This window comes from Phacochoerus africanus, chromosome 8 (genome assembly GCF_016906955.1).
Source record: "Phacochoerus africanus isolate WHEZ1 chromosome 8, ROS_Pafr_v1, whole genome shotgun sequence".
Classification (NCBI taxonomy): Eukaryota; Metazoa; Chordata; class Mammalia; order Artiodactyla; family Suidae; genus Phacochoerus; species Phacochoerus africanus.
Window position 1 is genome coordinate 6256694 of NC_062551.1, and position 22771 is coordinate 6279464.

Genomic DNA, 22771 nt, shown 5'->3' on the forward strand with positions numbered 1-22771 from the left:
GTGTTATCCGTGAAAGTTTCTTGCACAGACATTTAAGTCTTACCTGAAAATCATACCCAGTTCAAAAAACAGGATCTTTCCAGGTAAGCCCTTCTCTATCTTTATATGGAATTGGTTCATATTGGATAGTCAGACGAGAGAACAGAGGACCAAGTCCAAGAGGGGTTACCTGGTAGCCAACAACGAAGCGTTACCTTGTATCAAAACAGGTAAAAGAACAGAAGGTGGATCTAAACAAAGTTATGTCTGTGGTAAAAATTCCTGGAGCAGTTACCTAATGGCCAGGAGGATACTCTGACGAGGATGGAATAACCAGAAAAGAACAAATAATTTAGGGCCAAAGCCTTCAGTGTCTTTGTTGATCTTCCTGTTCCCATGGTGAGCTGGGTTTCTCATTTCAGTCATCTCTCTTATTTTGCAATGTGTTAAATAATTTTTGTGATGATCCAGGACCGGGTGTCTTACCACAGTAGACGCAGTGTACCCAAAACTGTTGTCTTAGCCAAGCATGATTTCACTAGTCTAGAGTTGCTAGCGGTCAGCTGAAATCTTTGATTTATTCCTTTGAGTCATAGAACTCAGCAAGGATGTTGTGTCACCTTTTCCCAGAGGAACTATGGGCACAGACTTTGGAGATAAAATCCCCAAAGAAATTGTAACAGAAAAATTGCCTTTCTTTGGGAGGTGGCCTCTCAGTGGTAACATCATCCACCCTAACATCCTTTTTTTTTTTTTCTTTAATCTCATTTTTTTTTCCTCTCCTAGGATATTTCGGCATTGCCTGTTGCATCCATCAACTGTTACTTTATTCCTCGTGCTTCCCCGAATCCTTCCCTAGAGTATGTATTTGGGGTTATTGTTTGTTTGTTTGTCTGTTTTGTCTTTTTGTCTTTTTCTAGGGCCGTACCAGCCTATGCCACAGCCACAACAACCCAGGATCTGAGCTGCATCTGTGACCGTCACCACAGTTCAGGACAACACCAGATCCTTAACCCACTGAGCAAGGGCAGGGATCGAACCTGTAACCTCATGGTTCCTAGTCGGATTCGTTAACCACTGCACCACGATGGGAACTCCCAGAGTGTGTATTTGTAAGGAACTAATTCTTTTGCAAAAGATAGAAAACCCAACTCAAAGTAGCCCAAAGGAAGTGTATTGCCTTTCACAATTTGGAAATCAGTCCAAATGGTAGATGTACAGGTATAGCTAGATAAAGGGTCTCAAACTCTGTCATCAGACTTTGGTTTGTCCTCATCATAATGGTCTATTTTGCTCTCTCTTGGCTTCAGTCTCTACCAAATGCTCCTCTTAGTGGGCTCTAGAAGCTTCGGTTTAACATGGGCATTATGGGAGTTCCTGACGTGGCACATTGGCCTCTGGTTGGATTCCTCATCCTCTCTTCAGCCCCCAGCTCATGGCTGGCCACCCAGTGGCCTCTGATCCCGTAGTCCGCCAGCCTCGCTGCAGGTGCCTGGAGTCTTCATTCTGAGCTCTTTTCTCTGCTCTCTCCAGGAGCCTCAGCGACTTGTCCAGATCGCTCACCACCCAAACCCAGAGGAGTCATGGCAGGAGTGGTGGTGAGAGGTCAGTGTCTCCACCACATAGTCCCCATTGTGGTTTCTGTCCCTGTGAAGTAACCCCCAAGGTCGTGGGGAGCCCTTCTGCAGGGAAGCCAGCTAGGCGCTTCTCTGATCAGCATCCTCAGACCCATCTGGGTCTGTATTCCGCACCTTGTCCCCATGCCTTGCAAAGCCTTCAACTCCTGGAAGCCTGCAGAACAGAAAGGAGGCCCCACACTCAGGTCTCAACTTGACGCCTCCAGCTCTGTCCTCAAGGAGCTTCCCCCTCCTTCTGTGACCAGACCGCACAGCCCACAGCCTGCTTACTCTGTGGCCGAGTGTAGGGGCTCTCAAACTTGCGTGTGCCTCTCCCAGAGGGCTCCTTACAATAGAAGTTGCTGGGTGCCCTCCCAGAGTTCCTGACTCAGCTAAGTATGGTTGGTAGGATAATGCTCTGATGAAATGGCTAATGATAATGGCACATGAATCCCTGAAGCCTATGAATATGGGACTCTCACATGGCCAAAGGGACTTTGCAGGTGTGATTAAGATAAGGACCTTGAGATGGGGAGATTATCCTGGATTATCTGTGTGGGTCCAGTGTCATCTCAAGGGTCCTATAACAGCCAGGGCAGGAGGGCCCAAGAAGAAGACACAGAAGCAGAGGTCAGAATGATGTAGCCACAAGCAAGGAAATACAGAAGATCTCTGGAAGGTGGAAAAGGCAAGAGAAAGATTCTCCCCTAGAGGCTCCGGAATGAACACGGCTCTGCTGACCACTGATTTTAGCCCTGTAAGACCCATTTTAGAAGTCTGACCTCCAAAACTGTAAATTTTTTTTTGTCTTTTTTTGTTGTTGTTGTTATTGTTGTTGTTGTTGCTATTTCTTGGGCCGCTCCCTCGGCATATGGAGGTTCCCAGGCTAGGGGTTGAATTGGAGCTGTAGCCACCGGCCTACGCCAGAGCCACAGCAACGCGGGATCCGAGCCACGTCTGCAACCTACACCACAGCTCACGGCAACGCCGGATCGTTAACCCACTGAGCAAGGGCAGGGACCGAACCCGCAACCCCGTAGTTCCTAGTCGGATTCGTTAACCACTGCGCCATGACGGGAACTCCAGAACCTGCCTTTCTAATAGGTTCTCTGAAAATTAGATAACAGAAACCTCATTTTAAATGGAGTCAGGAGGTCAGAATGGGATACTCTCATGTTTGACCACTAGAGGCCAACTTCAGGTCCAACAGGAAGAGAGGTACTCTACATTCTCAACAGGAAGAAGGTTACAGCTTTACCACCCAGCAGGAGGAAGGATTTCTCCTTATAGGGCAATATCCCAGCCAGTAAGAGGTGGTCACCATTCAGCCAATGAAAACGCACTACACTTTTTCCCCAGTGGACTCTGTAACACTTCTTCCCAAACTGCTCTTCTCCTCTATAAAAGAACAGGTCCTCTCTGTTCTCTGCACTTGCCTGTGGTTTGCCATAGATTGCATGTCTCAAATTGCAATTCTTTGCTATTGCAGATAAACTCGTTTTGCTGGTAAAATAATAACTGGTCATTTTATTGTTTTAGGTCACCTGTTCTCAGGTGGTGCTGATGCTGCAAGTCCAGGAAGCACACTTTGAGAACCACTCTTAGAGCAGCTTTTAGTGAAACACACAATAATCCTCAGGCCTTCTCCAAACTTTGGATAGCAGGTTGTATAAAAAATTTGTTCTTTCAACATCCAAGTTATGGAAATGGAAGCCTCGGGCTTGAGAACTGTTATCTCCAAAAAGTGCCTATTTTTGGAAATCGACCCTTAAAACTTGATTTTTTTTTTCTTTTCTTTCTGTTCTGCCCTAAAGCAATGGTGTAAAACCACTGGACAGTCAGCATGACCAGCCATTAATAATGTATAGTACTAATATTTTATAACTATTTATCTCACTCCGTTGTTATTTATTATTTTCTTAGGGGGAAAGTCAGAGAGCATTGTCAGTTTATCTACTCTTCCAAAATCTCTGTGGGGTTGGAAAATAGAAGAAGAACCTTACATTCTAGAAAGGAAATGGAACAAAGGGAGGTTTGCCGCGAGCAAGCTGTCTGGACCTCTGCTTCCCTCGTGTCAAGCTGGTATTTTTTTCCTCATTCCTTTCTTGCCCTGTCTGCTCACCAGCTCCTCCCCTTTAACCTCCCCCAGGTGGACTTGGCTACACCTCCCTTAGTGGCTGACATTGCTCCCTTTACCTGGTTAATAATGCTGGCTCTTCCATCCTGGATGCTCAGATGGAGGCGACAAGAATGGTTCCCACGGACACCAATCCAGCCAGTCATATGCCCCGTGTCTACCAAAAGACCTCAGGGGCCCTCCTTCAGATGGGCGACCTTATCCTATTATCCCCGGGCTTCTGGCAGAGGAAGGGAGAGAGGTGCATGGAACACTGATTCCATGCAGTGAATCCACCACCCTGGATGCTATGCAGTAGGATATCAGTGCACAGTGAGAACGACTCGATTTGACAGGGTCCTGGCCATTTTCTCCTCCTCTTCACCATTCCCTCTCTCTTTTTCCTCTTCATCTCTCTTCCTCTTCCTCCTCTCCTGGCAGGCAGGGGAGTCCAACCTGAATTTTAGTTCCAGCTCTGCCTTTTGTTAGCTGTGTGACAATGAACTAGGAAGTTAACCTCTCTGATCCTTAATTCTCTTATCTCTTACATAGGGGTGAAGATAGCTACCTCCAGTCTCCAATGAGAACTGAATGAGAGAATATCCAAAATGTGTATCCAGTGAAAACTAAACCCAATTAATGCTCTCCAGGCCGGTCATTTCCACCCTGTAGTAAATCCTATTCAACCAACAGAGTTCACAGGGGATGCAAGGTAGGATAAACCACAATTTTAATGGGAAGCGGGAGACTCCCTTTCATTCCAACAATAGAACATTTCCCACTTATTTGCCTACATGGCCTCATTCTTCCAGTTAGCCTTGCTCAATGCTCTGGGCATTCCCCTTGTAAAACTATGTGAACTTTTGCTAAAGTAATCAAATAGCACAGTAGGGCTAAATGAAACAAAGCAGAGCCACAAAAAAGACATTTTTCCGGGCGTGTAAAATGCAAAGGGGCTCTTAGCAGAGATGGCGTGCTGGACATCCAGGAGCACTGGGGAGATATCCGGTTCAGAACTGTTGCTCATGAACTTGAGAAAACTGCGTTGCTTAAGGATATAGTCCTGGCCGTAGTCCTCCTGCAGGTTAGGGGTGAGGTCGTCCAGGATATTTTTCTCCAGCTTGTCCCACAGGTCACTCGTGCCTGCGATGTCTGGGATGCAAGAAAAAAAGAGGTTCAGTTGCTGGTAAGGCCAAAACAGGCATGTCCTCCCCCTCATTGGGAAGAAGGCCCTTGTGAACTGGCTTCCGTTGGGAAGGGTGTTCCCAAACGCCTTGTAAAGAATGTGCTGTATGATGGCATTTATTATATTCTCTTAAACATACATAAAGAACTGCGCAGAGACGACTAGTTTTCCACAAACTGAATAGCTCAGGTAACCAGCAACTAGTTCAAAAAAAGGACAAACCAGCCTGAGTCGCCTTCCCAGGAGCCACTGTCCCGATGAACAGAAGAGAGTAGTTTTACCTCACTTTAGACATTATACAAATGGAATCATATATCTGATGTTGTGAGATTCAGCCATGTAGTGTGCAGTAAATAGCTTTCCATTCTATAAAAATGCCATAAATTACTCACCCATTATACTGTCATGAACGTTGGGGTTTGTTTGGGTTTTTGTTGTTGTTGTGTTTTTTTTGTTTGTTTGTTTTTTGCTTTTGCTTTTTAGGGCCGCACCTGAGTCATATGGAAGTTCCCAGGCTAGGGATCGAACTGGAGCTACAGCTGCTGGCCTACACCACAGCTCACAGCAACACCAGATTCTATACCCACTGAGCGAGGCCAGGAATTGAACCTATATGGGTGCAAGCCGTATTCATTTCCGCTGGGCCACGACAGGAAGCCCAGCATTTGGGTTTTCAATTTGAGGCTCGCACAAATAGTGCCGCCAGAAACATTCCAGTATATATCTTTTCATGACTATTACATACAATATAAAAGATAATGTGTATAACATAGATTATCTATAAAATATGTATACACCTACATATATAAGTACACATGCAATTTTTAGAAATATGGCAGTAATGCCTGCTTCTGTGTATAAGATGAAATAATGTTAAACATCATTTTATCTATTTAATAAGTATAAATTCCATTTTAAATAATGTAGTAAATATCATTTAAATATCTGTTTAGTTTTAATATATAAGTTGTATGGGGTTAAATATATATGTGTATATTTAATACAGAAGTAAATTCTTGCTTATTATATAAAAGTTAATATCTATACATTTACTTTAAAATATAGTAGCACAAAGTCCACTCATTATATAGAGTGAATAACAAGGAGAAGCATATGGTTTTAAAGTTGATCTGCTCTGAGGTACTTCGTTTTGTGTGTTATTCTACTGTCCCTCCTTGTTCATGCAAACTTATATACACATGTTTGGCTTTGGTGTGATTTTATTTTACCAGGAACAAACAGAAAAGCAAAAAGGACCACACTCTACATATTCTCCAGGAATCTGCTTTTTTGTTTGTTTGTGGGTTTTGTTTTTGCTTTTGTTTGTTTGTTTGTTTGCTTAGTAAAAAAATCACAGACTTGCCACCTGGTCAACAGCTGTTGTGTTAAACCAGAGCAGCAGAATGTTCCATTGAGCAGCTTTTCATCACCACCTCTCTATCAAAGGGCTTCCCAGGTTTCACCATTTCAGGCGACGATGCTTTCCACTGCCTGGCACAGTACATCCTTTTGTGTCTCGGCATTTACTTCTGTAGGATACTGATTGCAAAGGGTGGCTGCCTGGTCCAAAAACACATGCATTTTGAAGCATAACAGCTACAGTCAGATCCCATTCCAGAAAGAGAGCAGCAGCCCACCCTCCCTCCTACAAATCATGTGGTTGCCCAGGGATCGCCAGCAGGGGTGACTCCTGGATATCACAGCTGCCTTGCTATGAAACGTAAGCCAGTGAAATCAGTGATGTTCATGGAAATGCAAACAGTTTCAGTTGCTCATTTCTTTTCAGGAAGGCGGGACACCACCTTGAAGAAATGATTATGATTTCCCAGACAGTTACAACTCTGGAGGCTTCTGAGTCGTGAAAAACAAGTTTGCAGGTACTCCTGTTCCTCCAGCTCCTTCTCCCCGTCTCTGTTTTCACTGGCTGGGGGACTCCTTTTCCTCTCCACGTCCTCCCTCTATATATATATATTCCAGCCATTCCATTCCTGAGTCTGTGTCATGAGAACAATCACATACACATGTGAAATAAAATTCATATTTTATGGCAAGACTAGAAATATTTAAGCATAATTTCTTCTCTGTCCTTTGGCCTCCTCTCTCCCCCCACTGTGCATTGTGTAACTGCTTTATGCATCAAGCAAACCTACCCCCATTGGTAGGAATACCTGCTCAACCATAAAGAGTAACATTCTCCTAGCATCAACAAGACAACGCCTTAAAAGATAACATTCGTTCTTGATCTTATCTCATGGTTACGTGACTCACCAGGGTGATGCTTAGATCTGGATCATGTAAGCTGTCATTAATACATCATTGTGATATATAGCCCTCTGTCTCAAAAAAACAAAAACAAAAACAAAACAACAAAAAAACCCTTAAATAACTGTGCTTTGATTCCTAACTGGTAGAACAGTTCTCAGAGATTTCTGAGGTGCCCTTCCTGGTTTGTAATCCTTACATTTTGCTGGAATAAAATTCCAGTATTTTCCTAGATGGGTTGGTTATTTTTTTTGTTAATACACAAATGCCACAGTACATGTGCTAGAAGGTCCATAGCCGAATTGTTCCACGCTTGTCCAAAAATGACCCAAATATCCCATCAATAGTAGAAAAATTGTAGTGTATTCACAGAGTACTATACAGCAATGAAAATGAATGAACCACAGCTCCACACAACATAAATGAATTGTGCAAACATAATGTTTGATGAAAGAACCCATACACATAGAAAGATGCTAAAGAATACATACACAAGGATTCCATTCAAAGTTAAGGAGTTCCCATCATGGCGCAGTGGTTAACGAATCTGACTGGGAACCATGAGGTTGCAGGTTCGATCCCTGCCCTTGCTCAGTGGGTTAACGATCTGGCGTTGCCGTGAGCTGTGGTATAGGTCGCAGACGTGGCTCGGATCTGGCATTGCTGTGGCTCTCGTGTAGGCCGGTGGCTCCAGCTCCGATTAGACCCCTAGCCTGGGAACCTCCATATGCCGCAGAAACAGCCCTAGAAAAGACAAAAAAAAAAAAGAAAGAAAGAAAGAAACAAAGTCCAAAAACCAGTAGAGTCAAACTATTGTTTGGGGATGGACGTATGCATGGGACACTGGAAAGAATAGCAAATAAACGATGGTTACAAAAATTAGGAGAGGTCGCACTTTGAGGGGAGGAGAGAGGGAAGACTAGAGAGGGTCAAATGGGGCCTTCTGGGAGCTGGCAGTGTTTTATTTTTTGATCTAAGTACGTGAAGTACGTTAAGCACTTGAATTTTTATAAAAACTTGGGTGTATATATTTCTCAATAAAAAAACAAGATCAACAACATCAGGAAGGAATTATGCAAAGTGGCTAGCACCTGATGAGAGCAGCTCTCCGCCAATGCTAGCTTTGACAAGATCGTTGAGTCCTTGGAACTAACTTAACTGCGGGGTTGCCCTCTGGCTCAAACAGAATCTTATATCCGTGTGTCGCCAGCCCTCAATCCTCCTGCCAGGTTCAAAATCACAACTCATCATTTTCCCCTGACACTAGCTATCAGGCAGCTTTCCTCTCTGTCTCTCAGGCTGTACCATTTGGCATCATCTTTGACACACTTCCTTCTCCATCAACGCTCCTCAGTTCTTCTCCCTACCCAGGGAGTCCCCGAGTTGGAAACCCTTCTCAAGGCTTCACCTTCCCTCCATTCCTACGGTCCTGGTCCAGCCTCTCAACCTGGGCGTCCCAGGTCTCTTTCTCTCTATCTCCTTCCCGGATGAACCCTTTTACCGAGTCTTCCTTCTCCTGGAAACCCTAGGATTTCCCAGCTGCCAGATGCTTCAAAATGAAGTTTTGGGAGTTCCTGTTGTGCCTCAGCGGGTCAAGGACCGAACATTGTCTCTCTGAGGATGTTGGTTCAATACCTGGCCTCACTCAGTGGGTTAAGGATCTGGCATTGCTGCAAGCTGCAGCACAGGTTGCAGATGCGGCTCAGATCCCAGGGTTGTCATGGCTATGGCAAAGGACTCAGCTGCAGCTCCGATTTGACCCCCAGCCTGGGAACTCCCATATGCCGTAAGTGTGGCCATGTTTAAAGGAAAAAAAAATTCTGCTTTTCTTTTTAGATTTTTGTCTTGCGCATTTGAATTAATATTCAAACTCTAGGGTTTGTTCTTTAGTGTGTTAGCAGTCCCTCCCAGTGTGTGATATTTATTAGACTTGCTTTTTTACATCTTCACTTAAACCACCAATTAGTTGTTTAATGTCCCAGAACTAAGAACTGAGCCACAGGGGTCGTCTGCATCTGCCCAGACTCGAGAAGTTAAGGAAGAGGAGAGGAGAGGAGAGGATGGCCATCTTTTCCTGGGGTGGAAGGAGATGGGTCATATCCTTCAGAGAGAAGGAGGTGGTATTTGAAAGATACATCACTTCCCAACTTAATTCCTTGCTGAAAGGAGGCAGGGGAGCAGCTGTGCACCGCAGATCCTGACACCTGCCCCTCGATGTTAAAGGAGCATACCATCCCATCCTCTCTTTGGTCCTCCTCTGAGGGTTCAGCTCCATCTGTGCCAGAGAGAAAGGCCTTCAGCATCCCTTCCATAAGGAACAGTGCAGGGCTTTGGGTTCAGACACCTACTTGTTTGGAAGCTTCCAGGCTGGATGACAGAGACTTTAACTCCCCATTTGGATAGCTCTATTCTCATGACTGCTGAAAACATGGTCAGAGCTGCCTTGGTTGAGCTGTAGGCCGCCATCTTCTCCATTGGAACCCCTCCTATGGGAATAATGGCAGAAAAAAAAAAAATCAAGTCTGATGTTTTCATTTGTTCATCCACTAAGTAACTTAGATGGCACCTACTTCATGCCAGGAACTGGTATCAGTGGTGATTAATGCAAAGGAAGACAAGGGCCCTCTGCACTCTTGTATTTTTGGTCCCCCCATTGTCTGGCTTTCTTTGCTCCTACTTTCCATCACAGCTGCTCCAATGACAAACCAAGTGTAAGGCTCAATCTGTCCCAGCTGCTAAGATAAATGTGATTTAAGTGAGATAAAGAGCATTGCCTCCCCAGCCTCTGACTTCCGGGTTTAGCCAACCTACATTCTGTGCTTCCAGATGGACATGTCTTTGGAGAAGGGAACGGGGGGAGAGTGGGCCCTAGTCAGTCCGTTACAGCACTTGTAATTGAGTTGATTGGGTTTGATACTTCTTACACCGAGGAGTAACACACACCATGGGGAATGGTGGGCATCTCTGTAAGAGGGTATGAGCAGAATGTCTGTCATCAAAAAGTCTATAAAAAATGAATGCTGCAGAAAGTGTAGAGAAAAGGGAACCCCATTACTCTCTTGTTGGTAATGTAAATTGGTCCAGCCATTATGGAAAACAAGTATGGAGCTTCCCTCAAAAACTAAAAATATGAGTTCCCATTGTGGGGCAGCAGAAACAAATCTGACTAGTAACCATGAGGTAACAGGTTTGATCTCTGGCCTCGCTCACGGGGTTAAGGGTCTGGTGTTGCCATGAGCTGTGGTGTAGGTTGCAGACGAGGCTCAATCCTGCATTGCTGTCTGTGGCTGTGGCGTAGGCTGTTGGCTACAGCTCATGTTCAACCCCTAGCCTGGGAACCTCCATATGCAGCAGGTGTGGCCCTAAAAAAAAAAAAAAAGAAAAAAAAGGCAACTAAAAATAGGAGTTCCCTTGTGGCACAGTGGGTTAAGGACCTGGCATTTTTACTGCAGCAGCTCAGGTCACTGCTGTCACGTGGGTTTGATCCCTGGCCCAGAAATGTCCACATTCCAGGGGTGCATCCAAAAAAACCCCTAAAGATAGAGCTACTATATGTTCCAGGAATCCCACTCCTGGATATATATATTGGGAAAAGATGAAAACTCTAATCCGAAAATATACATAAACTGCAATGTTCGTAGCAGCACTATTTACAACAGCCAAGACATAGAAGCAAATGAAATGTCCACCAACAGATGAATGAATACAGAAGATGTACATATATGCAATGGAATACTACTTAGCTGTAAAAAAGACAAAATATTGCCATTTGTAGCAACACGAATGGACCTAGCAATTATCATATTAGATGAAGTAAGTCAGAGAAAGACAAATATTATATGATATCATTTATATGTGAATCCACATATAAAACAGAAACAGACTCACAAACATAGAAATCAAACTTATGGTTACCAAAGGGAAAAGTAAAGGGGGGAGGGTAAATTAGAAGTATGGTAATAAGAGATGCCAACTGCTATACATAAAATAAATAAGCAATGAACAGGGAACTATATTCAATACCTTGTAATAACCTATGGTAGAAAATGATCTGAAATATATATATTTATATCCGAATGATTTGCTGTGTACCTGAAACTAACACAATACTGTAAATCAAGGATACTTGAAAAAAAAAACAAAACCAGATAAATTAGATGGTAGTTTAAAAACAGCTGAGAAGATCATTTTTTACCTAGAAGCTAGATCTGAAGAAATGACTGGGACACAGATGAGGTGAAAAATAGGAAAGAGAGGTATGATGGGCAGAATAATGGCCCTTCCAAAATGTCCACATCCTAATTTCTGGAACTTGTGAATGTGTTAGGTTATATGGAAAAGGGGGGATTGAGGTTGCAGATGGAATTAAGTTTGCTGATCCGCTGACTTTATGATAAGGAATTTAGCTTGGGTTATCCAGGTGGGCCCAGTGTAATCAGAAGGTTCTTATAAGTGAAAGGGGGGGGGGGGAGAAGAGCATTGGAATGAGATAGTTGGCCCAGTGTTGCTGGCGTTAAAGGCAGACAGATGGGACCGTGAGCAAAGAATGCGGGCAGCCTCTAAAACCTAGAAAAAGCAAGGAAATGGATTTGCTCCTAGTGCCTATGGAAGGATTGCAGCCCTGCCAAAACTAGTTTTAGCCCAGTGAGATTCTGCCCTACAGAACTGTAAAATAATACATTTAGGGTTTTGAAAAGGGGATGTGAAAAAGGACTTCTAGGAGAGCCAGGTAGGGCCGGGGCAGATGCTCTTTATCCCACCCGAGTCACATTCCTTTTAGAGCTGGGCGAGACCCAGCTTCAACTAGGTCTCTCAGGGACCAGCTGTGAGGGATGAGCTGTGGAAGGCAGAAGCAAAGAAAGCCAGAAAAGAAGAAGGAAGAAGGATCTCTGAGATGTAATTAAGGTACACATCTCTAGATGAGACCATCTTGGAGTAGGATGGCTCCTGGATCCAATGATGAATGTCCTTGCTAGAGACAGGAAAGCAGAGAAACGAAGGAGCAGACCATGTAAAGAGGCAGAGATTGTACGATGCAGCCACAAGCCAAGGAACGCCTGGAGCCACCAGAAGCTGGCAGAGTCCAGGGGGCCTTCTCCCTCCCAGCCTTCATAGGGAAGTGGCCCTCCCAGCCCCTTGATTTCAGAACCTCTGACCTTCAGAACTATGACAGAATACATTCCTGCTGCTTTAAGCCCCTCTCCTCTGTTACAGCAGCCCTAGGAAATGAATACAAGAGTGTTCCTGGTGTCCTTTCGCTGGAAGACACAAGACTGTGAAGGAGTAAACACAGTGGGGATTCAGAGCATCCCCTGACCTCATAAAGAAGCCAGGATGACTGGGCCCGTGACATTAGGGGTCCTAGGATCGGCAAAGATTTTTCTGGTCAAAGAGGCATCCCTTGGCTGAATGGATAAACAAACTGTGTTACAGCCACACAATGCAATACAACTCAGTCAATAAAAGGTCTGAAATAGATAAGCAGTATACACATGGCTATGTCCATAAGTGAGTATGGATGAGTCTCAAAATAATTACAATGAAAGAAAGAGACCAAAAAATGGTGTGTACTGCATGATTCCATTTATTTACATTTCTGGAAAATGAAAACCAATCTATAGTGATAGAAATGGACCCGTGGTTACCTACTGTGGGGATTGGGGAAGGATTAGAAAAAGGATACAGGGAAGCTTTGAGGATGAAGGACACGTTCACTGTTATGATTGTGGTGATGCTTTCCTAGGTACATACACACACCAAAATACATTTACCAAATCGTATCCTTTATTTTTTATTATTATAGTTTATTTACAAGGTTGTACCAGTTTCTGCTATATAACAGTAAGTGACCCAGTAATATATATATAATATATATAAAATTATGTAAATTAATATTAGGAAGGGAATGTATGTGTGTGTGTATATATATATACGTATATATATATAAATAACTGGGTCACTTTAGTATATACGTATATATTACTGGTGACCCACAAAGTGACTCAGTAATATATATGTACATTCCCTTTCTGATATTATCTTCCATCATGCTCTATCCCAGGAAACTGGTATAGTTCCCTGTGCTATACAGCAGGACCTCATTGCTTTTCCATTCTAGATGTAATAGTTTGCATCAACTAACCCCAAACTCCCAGTCCATCCCACTCCCTCCCCACACTTGGCAAACACAAGTCTGTTTTCTGTATCTGGGAGTCTGTTTCCTGTTCTGTAGAGAGGTTCATTTGTGACATATTTTAGATTCCACATATAAGTGATATTATATGCCATTTGTCTTTTTCTTTCTGACTTACTTCACTTAGTATGATAATCTCTAGTTGCATCCATGTTTCTAAATTGTGTACTTTAAATACGAGCCTTGACTGTATGTCAATATAATCTTATTTTTTTTGTCTCTTTTTGTTGTTGTTATTGTTGTTGTTGTTGTTGTTGCTATTTCTTGGGCCGCTCCCGCGGCATATGGAGGTTCCCAGGCTAGGGGTCAAATCAGAGCTGTAGCCACCGGCCTACGCCAGAGCCACAGCAACGCGGGATCCGAGCCACGTCTGCAACCTACACCACAGCTCACGGCAACGCCGGATCGTTAACCCACTGAGCAAGGGCAGGGACCGAACCCGCAACCTCATGGTTCCTAGTCAGATTCGTTAACCACTGCGCCACGACGGGAACTCCATAATCTTATTTTTTTAATTTAAAAAAAAAAAGGAAAATCTACCAGTTGGCTTCAAGAGACCATAGATATTTCAGCAAATGCCAGAGATGACTGCATGGGTATTCTGCCCTGCCTAAAACCCCCAGGGCATTTGCTCAGCTATCTAGGGATGGGTGGATGACCTCCAGTGTTCCCTGGTCTTACCTTTCCATGCATCCCAGTTCCACTAGCTCTTCTAGCCTTCACTGATTTTTACCAAACCAAACATGGGTCTAGTTTTGCATATGAGCTTGTCTTTAGTCTCCTGACTTCATGACTTTGCATAAGAATCTTTCTCCCTGCCCAAATATCTTCTAGCTGCTTATTATTCTAGCATGTTCCATTCATGGGAGAACGTCCTCCTAGCCCTGAGCTCTCTTGCCTGAGTCCTACCTCTATCCAACAGTGAAAGTTGGTAGCATGACCCTTTGAGACCCCAAAATCTGGCTCATGCGCACATCTAACATTCATTTAGGATGGTGTAATGAGGGATACTTAAGTCATCACCTTGCAGTATGTAGTGGGGAGGACAAATCCTTTTTTCTAAATAGCCTTTCAGCTACCTCCTCCTGGACCCTCAGAAAACGCTAAGGTCATTTCTGCGCACAGGCAAAGCACAACTGTAATGACTGTGGCCTGGTTTCTTAAAGGACAGTTTTAGCAGAGAGATTGGCCATTTGGAGCCACTTAATGAAACTGTGCCTTGAATTGGACTATATAGCCTCCATCAGAAAGCCATATAATGCAATTAAAAAGAAAATGGGATGACAAAATGTAGGGAGCCAAGTACACACAGAAGTACAAGTAAAACTGGGGAAATGTGAATAAAGCTGGTGAACTAAATCATTATCAGTACGTAGGTTATTTAACTCTATACTATACACCAAAATCTTCCCATAAGAGGAACTGAGAAAAAGGTACACCAGATCTCTCTTAGACTTCCTTACAACTTTAGGTAAATCTACAATGATCTCAGTAAAAATTTCAATCAGAAAAGCATAGTATTTCAATTATACTTTAATAATTTTTTTTAAAAAAAGCATAGTATCAAAAAAAAAAAAGAAAAATTTCCCGTCGTGGCTCAGTGGTTAACGAATCCGACTAGGAACCATAAGGTTGCGTGTTAGATCCCTGACCTTGCTCAGTGGGTTGATGATCCGGCGTTGCCGTGAGCTGTGGTGTAGGTTGCAGACGCGGCTCGGATCCTGCGTTGCTGTGGCGCTGGCGTAGGCTTGGCAGCTACAGCTCCAATTAGACCCCTAGCCTGGGAACCTCCACATGCCACAGAAGCAGCCCTAAAAAAAAAAAAAAAGCATAGCATCTGCACTGTCATATTCATTGCAGCATTATTTACAATAGCCAAGGCACGGAAACAACCCAAGTGTCCATCAGAGGATAAAAGGGTAAAGAAAAGGTGATATATATAAATAATGTTATTCAGCCATAAAAAAGAAGGAAATCCTGCCAATTGTGACCACCTGGATGGACCTTGAGGGCATTATGCTAAGTGAAATAAATCAGACAAAGACAATAATGTGGGATCTCCCTTATATGTGGAGTATTAAAAAACAAAGCAAAATAAAACAAAAAACCCTAATTCATGGATACAGAGAGCAGATTGATGGTTACCAGAGGTGAGGGGTAGTGGTTAGGGAAATGATTGGAGGTTGTCAGAAGGTAAAAATTTCCAGTTATAACACAAATAAATCCTGGGCACGTAATACACAGTACAGCGACTAGAATTAATGATATTCTGTTGTATGTTTGAAAGATGTTGAGAGTAAATTTTTTTTTCTTTTTTCTTTATGTCTTTTTAGGACCGCACCTGCTACAAATGTTTCCAGGCTAGGGGTCCATTTGTAGCTGCAGCAGCCACTCTCTGCCACAGCCCCAGCAATGCAGGATCCGAGCCAAGTCTGTGACCAATCCTGCAGCTTGGGGAAACACGGGATCCTTAACCCATTGAGCGAGACCATGGATCAAACATGCACCCTCATGGATACTAGTCGGGTTCTTAACCTGCTGAGCCACAAGGGGAACTCCTAAGAGTAAATCTTAAAAGTTCCTATCACAAGCAAAAAAAAAAAAAATGTAATATGTGAGGTGATAGATGTTAAATAACCATATTGTGGTAATTTTGCAGTATATACACATATCAAATTATGCTGTACCCATTAAATTAATACAATGCTATATGCCAGTTATATCTCACAGAACTGGGAAGCACAGGCATTGAAGTAGAGATACTTAGAATAGCTAATGTCAATTATCATCATTATTCTTACATGATTATTTCTTTATTTATTGCTTTTTAGAGCTGCTCCCACGGCATATGGAAGTTCCCAGGCTAGGGGTTGAATAGGAACTACAGCTGCTGACCTACACCACAGCAGCACAGGATCCGAGCCGCATCTGTGACCTACACTGCAGCTCACGGCAATAGTGGATCCTTAATCTACTGAGCGAGGCTAGGGATTGAACCCACGTCGTCAGGGGTTCTAGTCAGATTCCTTACTGCTGAGCCACAACGAAAACACCTCTTACATGATTATTAAAGCTTTGTTCTGGCTCACATAATTTCCTTCTGAGAAATTCTCATCCTTTCCTCTCTCTGTAGGGAGGCCGTCGGTGAGTGGTTCCGTCCTCAAGAAGGGATACAGACTGACCAATCATAATAGCCCATCCCCTGGCCATGGCGATTGGGTTGGGGCTGGCCATGTGACCTAAACTGAGCGGAGTCCTGATACAGATCGTGAAAGGGAGATGGTTTTACTGTTTCTTCCTGGCTACTTAAGTGTGATAATGGTGGAACACTGGAGCTCCCCGGGGCTTTTTTCCCACTGCCCAGGAGAAGGTGAGCAAAGGAAAGCAGAAGAGTGAGAAAAGGGCCTTCAGAAAGTTGGGGGGGGTTGTTGATGAGGGAAGCTGGGGTGGGGTGGTGGACGTGGGGAAGAATTCTAATGATTCCATCTTGAAGCTGGTTGACGAGTTAATAAATTCCTTTTCCCTTCTTTAAGTTAGAGGTTTGGCCCTGTCACTTAAAAGGAAGATTCCTGAGGCTTATTGTGGAAATTTGATTACTGCCTCTGTCATCAAACATTAAACTCTGGTTCCTGTGTTGCCACAGAGGGCAGCTGATTCTTATTTATGTTATTTTTAGTTTCACAAAATCCTAGCTCAAGATCCAATTCCTTCCTTTTTCTAGTGAGAAAGGCCAGAGAAGTTAAAACAGCTTGTTGAAAGTTGCACCCCACTTTGTGGGGTTAGACTGTTCTCACTTTGCCACAGTGTTTAGAGACGAGGTGAGCTTGGCCAGCTGGAAGGCAGGTTAGGATAGGGTGGCACTTAAGAGGCGGATTTCTGGAGCCAACATTGCCTTAGTTCAAATCCCAGCTCTGCCGTCGATTAGAAAATCAGTGGAGTTCCCGTGGTGGCATAGCGGAAATGAATCTGACTAGCATCCATAAGGATGCAGGTTCAATCCCTGACCTTGCTTAGGGGGTTAAGGATCTGGCGTTGCCATGAGCTGTGGTGTAGGTCACAGACGCAGCTCAGATCTGGCATTGCTGTGGTTGTGGCATAGGCCGGCAGCTATAGCTCCAATTCAGCCCCTAGCCTGGGAACCTCCATATGCCACAGGTGTACTCCTAAAAATACAAAAATTAAAATAAAAAATAGTATCAGTTGAAATTTGGAAAATGAGTTCCCGTTGTGGTTCAGCAGGTTAAGAAAGTGACTAGTAGCCGTGAGGATGCGGGTTCGATCTCTGGCCTCAGTGGGTTAAGGAGCCAACTTTGCCACAAGCTTTGTTGTGGGCCGCAGACATGGCTTGGATCCTGCATTGCTGTGGTGTAGGCAGGCGGCCGCAGCTTCCATTCAACGCTTAGCCTGGGAACTTGCATATGCTGCAGTTTGGTCCTAAAAAGGAAAAAAAAATTAGAAAAATCATGTGCCTCTTTCTTTCAATCTGTAAATTAAGAATAATGATAACACATGCATCACAGCGTTGTTGCGAAAGTTAAGTAAATATATTAGAACAGTGCTTGGCACAAACTAACCTCCCTATTAAACCTTCCTATGTCAAGTCAGGGATTTTTAAAAGCTCCCCCAGGTGATCCAAATGGGCAGATAATGTTGTTAAACACTTCCAGAGAATTTCTCTGAATTGCTTTATTTCTGACCCCTAGACATGTAAATGCTAACAGCTTGGATTTGGAAAAACTGCCATCTCTGTTTTGGCTGCAGAAGGTTCATGTGATCTCAGCTGGATAGTGACATGGCAGGGGTGTTTTATCCTTGATCTAAGGCTCACAGGTATGGGGCGGGGGGTGGGGAGATAAGAGACTAAAGTTACAAGAGGCTTCCTAATACTTGCTGGAAGAAGGTGGCTTTTTGGTTGTTGTTTGTTTTTCCCTTCAAATTACATTGAGTGAAAGCCAGTCTCAAAAATGTTACATCCTGTATGATTCCACTTATGTAACAGTCTTGAAGTAAAATTATAGAGATGGAGAACAGACTTGTGGCTGCCAGAAGTTGGGGATGGGTGAAGGTGTGGATGTGACCATAAGAAGGGTGTCTCAGGGGGTCCTTGTGGTGCTGGGACAGTTCTGTATTCTGTGTTAGTAGTTCCTAGAAGCTATACATAGGATAAAGTGGCACAGAACTATAAACACACTCATAAATGGGCATAGATATACCTGGTGAAATCTGAGTAAGCTCAGAGCATTGTGCCATTGTCAGTTGCATGGTTTTATATCATACTGTAGGCATGCAAAAGGTTATCATTAGGGGAAATGGAGTGAAAGGCAAGCAAAACTTCCTGTCCATTTCCTTGCAGCCTCCTGTGAATCTATCATTATTTCCAAATAAAACGTTTAAAAATGCATCCTCTCTTTAAGATATGTTTACGTTGGGAGGAATGCCCAGCTCCCATGGAGGTCTTTGGATGTACCCAGATTGTAAGATCTCCTAATATTTTGGTCAAATAAAGCTAAATATTTCAGTTTTTCTCTTTGACATGGGAGGTCAAAAAATCAAGGCCTGGCTAGTCTGAAATGTTAAAACATGAGACAAGCCCCCAAAGCAAGCTAGAGCTTTGGATATATTTTCTACCAAGGCTGCAACCAAGTTTCAAGTGACAATAAACTTCTTCTCCACCCCATCCCTATGTACCCCTATCACAGCCAGCCATGGCTAACGTAAAAGCAAGACCTTGCCCGTAGAGCACCACTTGCTTAGGAGATACCAAAATTGAATGCTGGGTTTCCCTACAGTGGATTCTCCGTAGCCAGTGCTGGTCAAGGGCTCAGAATCTGGGGGGACCTGTATTAAGACACTTAACAGAACACACAGTCAACAATGGCACTTGTTTTAACCAACCGCCCACAGCACTATGGACTCGTCTCATGCGTCATACTCTATCCCTACTCAGTGGAGCCGCCGTGAATGCAGCATCCGACCCCTTCTAGAAGGTACCAGCCTCCCACCCTGCTTTCTGCCTCAGGGAACTACCCAGTGAACCTGCTCCCTGCCAAGAATAAACTCAGCATTGACATTTGTTATCGCTCTCGTGGTCCTTCTCTTCCCTTTGACCTTATGGTATAGTGTTGCCCAAATTGAGGACAAGGGAGGCTTGAAGTTACAATTCTTGAGCTTACAGAACTGTGAAGACCCTCTCTTGCCCCAAGGGGGCTCAGCCCTGGTTTTTGCCTGACTCCTTCCGGTGCGGCATAAGCAATAAGATGGTAACATTCCCCAAGGGTCCATGTTCCTCATCTTCTCCAAGGTAACACAGGCCCTCAAACACCCCTTGTGGCCCTAACAACAAACAACTACCTGCACATCCTCTTTTTCTGGACCTAAAGCTAACTTCTTAGGGCCACGCAGGAATTACTGAAAAGAAAGGGCTTTCTGGAGTTCCCGTCATGGTTAATACATCCGACTAGGAACCATGAGGTTGTGGGTTCCATCCCTGGCCTCGCTCAGTGGGTTAAGGATCCGGCATTGCCGTGAGCTGTGGTGTAGGTTGCAGATGCAGCTCGGATCTGGCGTTGCTGTGGCTCTGGCATAGGCCAGAAGCTATAGCTCTGATTAGACCCCTAACTTGGGAACCCCATATGCTGTGGGAAGCGGCCCTAGAAAAGGCAAACACACACATACACAAAGAAAGAAAGAAAGGGCTTTTTGAGTGAAGGCTCTATTCACATAGTAAGCAGCAGAAATGCGGGGCTTTTCCGCCTGCAGCTGTATAGGTAGGGTGTGATATTTTGACTTGTGATAAATAATGTGGTCTGTTTCTGGCAAAGAGCTTCTAAAACCCTAGGAATTTCTTAAGCGAGTGCAAAGGTTAAAGAGGCCTCTTGTTATGTTAATGAGGGGACTAGGCCCTCACCTAAGGGTGGGGCTGGTTGCCTAGGATCCCACCTTGTGATTCAAGAATTGAAACTTTCACTCCTACTCTCACCCCCTCCTTCAGGGATTGGGGAGCAGTGGGGAAGGGCTGGAGATTGAGATGGGTCACCACTGGATCATGATCGAGCCAATCATGTCTCTGTAATGAAGCCTCCTTAAAAGCCCAAAAGGAGGGTGAGGGAGGTTGGTGAAGAGAAGGAGATTCAGGGGAGTAGTAGGTTCTGAACGCAGGGAAGTATCGCACCTTTTGTCTGTGCCTTGCCCTGTGTGTCTCTTCATTTGGATGTTGATTTTCTATCCTTCACTACCCTTTGTAACAAAGCAGCAATCCCATAAGTAAACGGGTTTCCTGAGTTCTCTGAGATGCTCTAGCAAATGAATCAAACCCAAGGACGTTGTTAGTACCGCTGATCTATAGCCCGTCGGTCAGAAGCACAGGCGATAACCTGGGCTTGTGACTGGCATCCAAAGTTGGGGAGGCAGGGGACAATCTTAGAGGACTGAGCCCTTAACCTGTGGGATCTGATGCTCTCTCCAGGTAGAGAGCATCAGAACTGAGTTGAAATGTAGGCCACCTGGCTGGTATCTGAACACTGCTAACTGATATGGGGAACTCTCCTCTCCTCACTGTGGAAGTAGGTGCAGGATGCTTTGTAGGGGAACCAGAGTCCCATCCCCCAGAAGCGTTTTCTTTCTGTACTGTCTTCCCAGGCCAGAATTCATTCGTATGACCTTGTCTCAGCAGAAAGAATTGAGGGCTCCCAGCTGGTTTTTGCCCCCTCCAAGGTCAACTGGAGTCAACTCAAGTTACAAAGTCCATTCCTTCCCAAGCTCAGGAACACAGACCAACCACCTGTCCCCAGGAGAGGCAGGTTTGCTATTCTCCTTTAGGTACAGAGGGGAAATTTGAGATTAATAGCATCCAATGTTCCCTTGAAATGTGACAGTCTCTGGGGATTCTACAAACTACTCAGTATTCAGATCAATGTCTGAGACCTTGGTGTTCAAAATGTGATAGAGAACGAGCCTGTGGGTTCTCTTAGAAGAACAGCAGCTGGGAATCTCTTAGAAGTGCAAGCCCTCAGGTCCCACTCCAGACCTGTTAAATCAGAAATTCTGGGGGTGGGCCGAATTTTTTTCTTATGGTGGTAAAATGCGTAAGACTTAAAATTCAGCATGTAACGCTTTTAAGGTGTACAATTCATTGCCTTTTGGTATGTTTAGAGGGTTGTGCATCCAGCACCGCTATCTAGTTCCATAATATTTTCAAGGTCCCAAAAGGACACACCACAGCTGTTGAGCATCTTGTCTCACGCTCCTTCCCGCACACCCCAGCCCCTGACCATCAGCAGTGTCTTCTGTGCCTATAGGTTTGCCTGCTTTGGACATTTCACATAATTAGGCTTATCCAAGAAGTGGCCTTTTGTGTCTGGCTTCTATCACCACAGTCTTCTCAAGGTCCACCCTTCAGTGTATCCATGCTTCATTCCCTTTTATGGATTTAATAATATAGTCCATTGAATAAAAAGACCACATTTTGTTATCAATTCATCTGTGGATGGACATTTGGGTTGTTCCCTTCTCTAGCTATTGTAAATAATGATGCTACGACTACCCAGGTACAAGTTTTTGCTTGAACACCTGCTTTCTTTTCTTTTGAGTATGCTCTTAGGAGCAGAACTGCTGAGCCATATTGTAACTCTAATGTTTGATTTATTGAGGAACCTCCAAGTGTTTTCCACAAAGATTGCACCATTTTTACATTCCCACTAGCAGTCCAGGAGGGTTCCAGTTTCTCCTCATTCTGGCCATCAAGTGTTGTTTCCTGATTTTTTGAGTATAGCCATCCTAGTGGGTGTGAAATATCTCACTATAGTTGTGATTTCCTGCAGTTGTTTGTTAAGTAGCCCTCCTGGTGATTCTCATGCATCTGAAGTTTGCAAAGCTTGTCCAGGAACCAGTAGCATTCACTTAGAAACTAGTTATAGAAATAAAGAATTTTCGTTCCCTCTCAGACCACCTCTGTCAAATTGTGCATTTTAACAAGATCCCCAGGTGATCCCTATCCACATTCATGTTTGAGAAGCCCTGGTGTAGGAGATGGCCCTAAATTGCTAATACTTCCTCATCATTGCTGAAACATACTAGAGTCTGGGGTGGGGGGGAGGAGGGGTGTTTCCCAATGTTTGCCTGGTGTGTTCATGTTTGGTAGTCCAGAAGAGTGAGAGGAGCACAGAATTTGGAGTGAAAGAGACCCCGTTACCAACCCTGACTCCACGGCATACCAGCTAGATGATCCTGAGCTAGGGTGTGCTTGATCGCAAAAGGAATTAGTAGCTGCATCCTGCAGATGTCAGAACTGAACACTGCAGGTGTGTGAGCATCCAATACAACTCAACACGAAGAAGTTCACTCAACCTTGCTCTCCCCAATCCCTCGGCCCTATGCTAGCCCTGGCTAGTGTGAGGAAGTGAATGTGAGCGTTGGCTTCC

The 22771-nt window shown here is 44.2% G+C and overlaps 1 protein-coding gene and 1 long non-coding RNA gene across 2 annotated transcripts in view; one reads left to right on the top strand and one right to left on the bottom strand.

The window, feature by feature from the left end:
• The first annotated feature begins 2645 nt into the window (after positions 1-2645).
• LOC125132809 (uncharacterized) lies at positions 2646-16840 on the top strand. Its single transcript, XR_007136326.1, has 5 exons — positions 2646-3677; positions 4264-4423; positions 6684-6774; positions 8689-8945; positions 16486-16840. It is a non-coding gene; the product is annotated as an uncharacterized LOC125132809 (long non-coding RNA).
• Positions 4425-22771, bottom strand: part of HSD17B2 (hydroxysteroid 17-beta dehydrogenase 2) — a 63955-nt gene continuing 45608 nt past the window's right edge. Inside the window, exons 4-5 of the mRNA XM_047790547.1 lie at positions 9508-9645; positions 4425-4863 (exon numbers count right to left, since the gene is read on the bottom strand). Of these exons, the coding sequence (XP_047646503.1) occupies positions 4502-4863; positions 9508-9645 (500 nt within the window). The 3' untranslated portion in view covers positions 4425-4501. The remainder of the gene's footprint in view (positions 4864-9507; positions 9646-22771) is intronic.